Below are 7,500 nucleotides of genomic sequence, written 5' to 3'. Positions count from 1 at the left end.
TTTCCAAGGGTTTATGCAACAGTTGGAGATGGGTTGCAAACTATGATCTCTCTCCTCTAGGCCGTATCTGGTTTGGGTGGGATCCTTTTGTTCTGGATACTACTATTCTACACTCCTCTGACCAACTGATCCATGTGCAGCTTAAGCTTCTAATGTTGAATAAAACTTGCCTCTTCACTATTGTATATGGCGAGCATACTTTTGTCAAACGGCGTTCGTTATGGGCTGATCTTGTATCCTTATCCTCTTGCGACTTACCGTGGGTTGTTGCTGGGGATTTTAATGCTATCAGAGACCCAACTGACAGAGTGGGTAGCACTACTCCCTGGATACCGGCTTTCGACGAATTTGGGGAGTGTCTAACCGGCGGGATTGGAAGATATTCGCTATGTGGGGTTTAGATACACCTGGACCCATTCTTCCGGTGATAGTAGGAAACTCCGAAAGATTGATAGAGTACTTGCAAATGACCTATGGATGCAACAGTTCTCCTTTTCGGAAGCCAGTTTCCTTCCCCCTGGGATTTCAGACCACTCTCCCATGGTGGTAAAAATTCTCTCACCTCCTAATTCCAAGAAACCTTTCAAGTTTTACAACTTCTGGTCTTCTCACCCTACCTTCTTGGAACTTGTGAAGCAAGCTTGGGATACACAAGTAGTGGGAACACACATGTATATTGTTTGTTGTAAACTGCGAGTGCTTAAACAGAAGTTGAAACAACTTAACAAGAGTGTCTTTTCCGATATATCTACAAGAACCGACCAGGCCTAGGTCCGACCTCTACGCCGTTCGTGCGGCCCTTGAGCAACACCCTTTTGACCGAGCCTTCAAGATAGAGAAGTGGAGCTCACACGATCCTTCTCTACGCTGAGAATGCAGGAGGAATCCTTCTACAGACAGAAATCCCGTATTCGATGGCTCAAGGAAGGAGACTTAAACACGCATTATTTTCACCACTTTGTAAACAAAAGACGTGTAACGAATCGAATTCTCTCGGTTTCAACTGCTGATGGATCTTTAGTTACTGAACCTCAGGTGGTCAGGACTCATATTGTGACTCACTTCCAGGAGTTACTTAACGGTGCTTCTACTTCCTCTTGGCCCTCTCGTTAGCGAGATAGGTATATTCCTTGGTCGGTCCTCAATGAGAATCAAAGGAACTTGTTGGCGCTTCCGGTCACGAGATGAGGAGATCCAATCCACACTTTTCTCGCTTGCTAAGGGCAAAGCCCGGACCGGATGGTTACAATATTGATTTTTTCAAATCTAGCGGGAGATCATTGGTCCCTCTACTCTTGTAGGTAAGAGATTTCTTTCAAACAGGATGCATGCTTAAAGAAATCAATAACACCATTCTCGACGCTAGTCCCTAAATCCCCAAATGCTTCAAATATGTCGGATTTTCGGCCTATTGCTTGTCGTAACACATTATATAAATGCATATCCAAGATATTGGCGAGGAGGATAGCGAGTGTCCTTCCAACACTAATAGGCCCTGCTCAATCGGCTTTTGTTAAGGGCCGTAGGATCAGTGACAATATTTTGATAGCCCAAGAGCTATTTGCAGATTTCCACCACCGGCCTTACCTTTCAAAATGTGCTATTAAAGTTGACTTTCAGAAAGCATATGACACTGTCGATTGGAGCTTCTTAGAAAAGACTCTTTTGGCCTTCAACTTTCCCGTCTTCTTTACCAAGATGGTGATGGCACGTGTTACGACCGCAAAATTTTCGGTCTCTATTAATGGGGAATTGCATGGCTACTTTGGGAGCTCTAGGGGCATTCGCCAGGGAGACCCTCTTTCGCCCTACCTCTTTATTCTGGTTATGGAGATTTTCTCGGGTATTCTTAAGGCTAAAACTGATATGCCGGATTTCCACTGGTTCTGGCGGTGCAAAAACACCCGGTTATCGCACCTCTTCTTTGCGGATGATGTGCTGCTTTTCTCAGAAGGTCACTTGAGATCAGTTCAACTGATAAATGAATCTCTCCACTTGTTCTCCGAATGGTCGGCTTAATACCGAATAAGGCGAAAAGTAACATCTTTATCTCGGGAGGTAATCGAGCGTTGCACAACCGAGTTGATTCAATGCCTTGGGTTTCAGCAGGGTACATTGCCTTTTCGATATCTTGGGGTCCCTATTATCTCAACTAGACTGCGCAAGATGGACTGCAAGGCCTTGATTGATTCTATCACGGCTCGGGCCCGCTCCTGGTCCCAACGCTTTCTTTCCTTTGCAGGTAGACTACAGCTTATAAAGTCAGTCCTGCATTCTATTCAGGTATACTGGGCCACCATCTTCTCTCTACCCAAATCAGTATTGCATAGTATTGAGGCGGTTCTTAGGCAGTTCCTATGGAAAGGTCCCGACCTTGGAGTTGGTGGTGCCAAAGTAGCGTGGAAGGCTGTTTGCTTACCCAAAGAGGAAGGCGGCCTAGGCATCCGGAGACTGGAGGAATACAATAATGCTATGACTTTAAAGCACATTTGGCTTCTTTTCACTGACAAAGAGTCGTTGTGGTGTAAATGGGTACACTCAAACTTTTTAAAGAATGCCAACTTCTGGATTGTGTCCAAACCTACTTTCTGTTCCTGGACATGGAAGAAAATCCTAGATATGCGCCCTTCTGCTCATACTATGTTCCGGTGGAAAATTGGAAATGGGTGCTCTGTTTCTTTCTGGTTTGACCACTGGCATAATAAGGGGCCGCTTTTCCCTCTTTTTGGCGATGTCGATATATACCAGTCGCGCATTCCTCGGGAGGCTACAGTTCGATCCTTCTTTGAAGGCTCCTGGCAACCTTCTAATACCCTGGCCACCTTTACGAGTTGGACGGAGGCCGCCCCGACCTTTATGGACAATGCGATGGACACCTTCGAATGGATTCCTCATCCATCTAATCCCTTCTCTGTTTCTCGGGCTTGGGATCATATCCGAAGGAAATGGCATCCAGTACACTGGCATTCCTTCATCTGGGACCGTCACATAGCTCCCCGCCATGCCTTTCTTCTTTGGCTGATATCGCTTAACCGGCTTCCTACCCAGGTATTCCTGTTACATAATCGCAGGATACACGATGCCTTGTGCGCTTTTTGTGGTACTACACCAGACTCAGTCAACCACCTCTTTTTTGAATGCACCTACACCAGTAGATTGGCTTCTCTTTGGGCGACAAAATGTAATCTACCCTGGCGTAACCGTCCATGGCAGGATCATATTATGTGGGCCATGCAAGTATGTGGAGGATCCTCGTTTGCTCACCGCATCTCTAGATATTCCTTTGGGGCCTTATGTCACATTATTTGGACCGAGAGGAACAATGCGATCTTTAGGAACAAGTGTATCTTTATCCCTGGAATGCGTAAGCATCTTCTCAAAGTCGTCAAGGACAAGGCCATCTCTATGGGGAGAGTTGAGGACACTTATAGGAACCGCATTATTCAGAGGAAATGGGATTTACCTCCTTCTATCTTTGGATAGTGCTGCTCTCAGCTGTTCCGGTGCCTTTCTAGCGGTTCCCCGGAGCTTTGTTGATGGTCTTCCAACCTGCGGCTGGATTGGCTATTTTTGTTTTCCCTTTTCTCTTTTCCTTGTTCTTAGCCGTCCTTTGGCTTATTGTATAGTTCCCGCTAGACCCTCTTGACCTTGTATGGACATTCTTTGTCCTAATATGGTCATGTGGTGGTCTGGGCTCTAGTTTGTATTTGGTGTTATGATTAGTTATATACATTCTTACCTTACCAAAAAAAAAAAACAACTGCGAAAGCAGCTTATCCAGTCGGTATTGCATTCCATCCAAGTATACTGGGCTACTATATTTTCTTTACCCAAAAAGGTCTTATATAGTATCGAGGCTATTTTGCGACAGTTCTTATGGAAAGGTCCTGACCTTGGAGCTGGTGGAGCTAAGGTAGCGTGGAATGCTGTTTGCCTACCCAAAGATGAAGGTGGCCTAGGCATCCGCCGACTTATGGATTACAACAATGCGATGACTTTAAAACACATTTGGATTCTCTTTACTGACAAAGAATCCTTGTGGTGTAAATGGATTCACTCCACCTTTTTAAAGCAGAAAAACTTTTGGCTTGCACCCAAACCTACTTTCTGTTCATGGACATGGAAGAAAATCCTCGATATGCGTGCTGTGGCTCAATCTATGTTCCGATGGAAGATTGGAAATGGGCGCTCCGTATCCTTCAGGTTTGACCGGGCACATGAGAGGCCCGCTATATTTGCTTTTTAGTAACGCGGAGATTTATCAATCGCGCATTCCTCGGGAGGCTACAGTCCGATCCTTCTACGAAGGTTCTTGGCAACCTTCTAACACCCTTGCCACTATTATGGGCTGGTCAGAACCCCTTCCGCCTACTGTGGATAACTCGATGGACAACTTTGTCTGGACACCTCATCCAGCTGAATCCTTCTCTGTTTCTCTTGCTTGGAATCATATCCGCAGGAAATGGCATCCAACCCCTTGGCATTCCTTCGTTTGGGATCGGCACATAGCTCCTCGTCATGCCTTTCTCTTATGGCTGATAACCCTTAACCGGCTACCTACCCAGGTATTCCTGTTACAAAATCGCAGGATTGACGATGCTCTCTGCGCCTTTTGTGGGGCTACACCAGACTCAATCAACCATCTTTTCTTTGGTTGCGCTTCTACCTGTAGATTGGCTTCTCTTTGGGCGACAAATTGCAGACTACCTTGGCGCAACCGCCCCTGGCAAGAACATATTCTCTGGGCTATGAAAGTTTGCGGAGGATCTTCTTTTGCCCACCGCATCGCCAGATTTTCCTTTGGTGCTCTATGCCACATTATCTGGACTGAAAGGAACAACGCTATCTTCAGGAACAAGAGTGTCTTCATCCCGGGGATGCGAAAGCACCTTTTCAAGGTCGTGAAGGATAAAGCTATTTCCATGGGGACAGTTGAGGATACTTATAGGAACCGCATTGTACAAAGAAAGTGGGACCTTCCTCCTTCTATCTTCGATTAATGCTGGTTATGGCTGTTTTGGTGTCTCTTCGAGCGGATTCCGGAGTTTTGGGCTTCTCACCGACATGTCTTGGATTGGTTCGGCCCTTATGGTTTCCTGCCGGCTTTTGTGCTGCTCTTGGCTGGTTCCGCAGTGTGTTGGCGCTGTTTTTGTTCGGTGTCTTGGGCATTATGTTGTAATTTCCCTTCTTTCCATTTAGCCGACCTTGGCTCTTGTATAGTTACTGCTGAACCTCTCCTGACCGTGTGTGGACATCTATGTCCTAATAGGGTCAGGTACTGGTTTGAGCTTTAGTTTGTATTTGGTGTCTTGAGAAGTTATATATATACTTGCCTTACCAAAAAAAAAAAAAAAAAAACAACTGCGAAAGCATTTGCCAAGGATGTTTTCATTAATCAAGAACGAAAGTTGGGGGCTCGAAGACGATCAGATACCGTCCTAGTCTCAACCATAAACGATGCCGACTAGGGATCGGCGGATGTTGCTTTTAGGACTCCGCCGGCACCTTATGAGAAATCAAAGTTTTTGGGTTCCGGGGGGAGTATGGTCGCAAGGCTGAAACTTAAAGGAATTGACGGAAGGGCACCACCGGAGTGGAGCTCGCGGCTTAATTTGACTCAACACGGGAAACTTACCAGGTCCGGACATAGTAAGGATTGACGACCGAGAGCTCTTTCTTGATTCTATGGGTGGTGGTGCATGGCCGTTCTTAGTTGGTGGAGCGATTTGTGCAGTTAATTCCGATAACGAACGAGACCTCGCTTGCTAACTAGCTATGTGGATGTACATCTCCACGGCCAGCTTCTTAGAGGGACTATGGCCGCTTAGGCCAAGGAAGTTTGAGGCAATAACAGTGCGTGATGCCCTTAGATGTTCCGGGCCGCACGCGCGCTACACCGATGTATTCAACGAGTCTATAGCCTTGGCCGACAGGCCTGGGTAATCTTTGAAATTTCATCGTGATGGGGATAGATCATTGCAATTGTTGGTCTTCAACGAGGAATTCCTAGTAAGCGCGAGTCATCGCTCGCGTTGACTACGTCCCTGCCCCTTTGTACACACCGCCCGTCGCTCCTACCGATTGAATGGTCCGGTGCAGTGTTCGGATCGCGGCGACGTGGGCGGTTCGCCGCCGATGACGTCGCGAGAAGTCCACCGAACCTTATCATTTAGAGGAAGGAGAAGTCGTAACAAGGTTTCCGTAGGTGAACTCGGAAGGATCATTGTCGAATCCCGCCAGCGAGAATGACCGGAGAACCGATAACAAACTCAATGGGGACGGTGGGCCTCGCCCAACGTCTCCGGGCGCGCTTGGATGGCACGGGTGCCTACGGGCGCTCGGGCTTTTCTCGGCGGCACAACGAACCCCGGCGCGGAATGCGCCAAGGAACTTTAACAAGAGAGCGATGCTCCCGCCGCCCCGGACATGGTGCGTGTGCGGGATGCCATGCAATCTCCTATTATTCATAACGACTCTCGGCAACGGATATCTCGGCTCTCGCATCGATGAAGAACGTAGCGAACTGCGATACTTGGTGTGAATTGCGGAATCCCGTGAACCATCGAGTCTTTGAACGCAAGTTGCGCCCGAAGCTTCGGTTGAGGGCACGTTTGCCTCGGGTGTCACACATGGCGTTGCCCCTAACCCTCGCCTTGAATTGGGCGGGGCGGGACTTGGGTGCGTATGTTGGCCTCCCGAGATGACCTTATCCCGGTTGGCCCAAAATCGAGCGTCGGAGCGATTAGCACCACGACATTCGGTGGTTGATGAGACCCCAATGATCAATGTCGTGCGTGTCGCTCATGCACATGCTCCACGAATCTACCTTTCACCAACGCGACCCAGTGTCAAGCGGGGCTACCCGCCGAGTTTAAGCATATCAATAAGCGGAGGAAAAGAAACTAACAAGGATTCCCTAGTAACGGCGAGCGAACCGGGAAGAGCCCAAGATGAGAATCGGGCGCCTCGGCGTTCGAATTGTAGTACGGAGAAGCGTCCCGGCGACGGACCGGGCCCAAGTTCCCCTGGAAGGGGCGCCGAGAGGGTGAGAGCCCGTCGTGTCCGGACCTGTCGCACCACGAGGCACTTTGTCGGCGAGTCGGGTTGTTTGGGAATGCAGCCCTAATCGGGCGGTAAATTCCGTCCAAGGCTAAATATGGGCGAGAGCCGATAGCAAACAAGTACCGCGAGGAAAGATGAAAAGGACTTTGAAAAGAGAGTCAAAAAGTGCTTGAAATTGTCGGGAGGGAAGCGGATGGGGGCCGGCGATGTGCCTCGGTCGAATGTGGAACGGTGTGAGCCGGTGCGCCGATTGACTCGAGGCATGGACCGATGCGGATTGCAGTGGCGGCCCAAGCCCGGGCCTTCGATACGTCCGTGGAAACGTCGCCATTGCGATTGTGGAATTCGCGCGCGCTTCCGGCGTGCCTCGGCATCTGCGTGCTCCGGGCATCGGCTAGTGGGCTCCCCATTCGGCCCGTCTTGAAACACGGACCAAGG

At 48.7% G+C, this 7,500-nt stretch overlaps 1 protein-coding gene and 2 non-coding genes across 3 annotated transcripts in view; all 3 read left to right on the top strand.

Moving 5' to 3' along the window:
- Window positions 1-4,181: 4,181 nt before the first annotated feature.
- LOC130135632 (uncharacterized) lies at window positions 4,182-5,000 on the top strand. Its single transcript, XM_056305241.1, has one exon. The coding sequence runs from the start codon at window positions 4,182-4,184 to the stop codon at window positions 4,998-5,000; it is 819 nt and encodes a 272-aa protein (XP_056161216.1).
- A 1,471-nt stretch (window positions 5,001-6,471) lies between these two features.
- Window positions 6,472-6,626, top strand: LOC130135654 (5.8S ribosomal RNA). Its single transcript, XR_008814932.1, has one exon. It is a non-coding gene; the product is annotated as a 5.8S ribosomal RNA (ribosomal RNA).
- A 212-nt stretch (window positions 6,627-6,838) lies between these two features.
- The window catches only part of LOC130135663 (28S ribosomal RNA), a 3,352-nt gene continuing 2,690 nt past the window's right edge, over window positions 6,839-7,500 (top strand). The window contains exon 1 of the ribosomal RNA XR_008814941.1: window positions 6,839-7,500. This exon is cut by the window's right edge and continues 2,690 nt beyond it. This is a non-coding gene — a ribosomal RNA (28S ribosomal RNA).

Source organism: Syzygium oleosum, unplaced genomic scaffold (genome assembly GCF_021117445.2).
Source record: "Syzygium oleosum isolate NSW1041296 unplaced genomic scaffold, Sole_v2.1 Sole_v2.36, whole genome shotgun sequence".
Lineage (NCBI taxonomy): Eukaryota > Viridiplantae > Streptophyta > Magnoliopsida > Myrtales > Myrtaceae > Syzygium > Syzygium oleosum.
The sequence above is the reverse complement of the archived record's forward strand: the minus strand, read 5'-3'. Positions and strand labels throughout refer to the sequence as shown.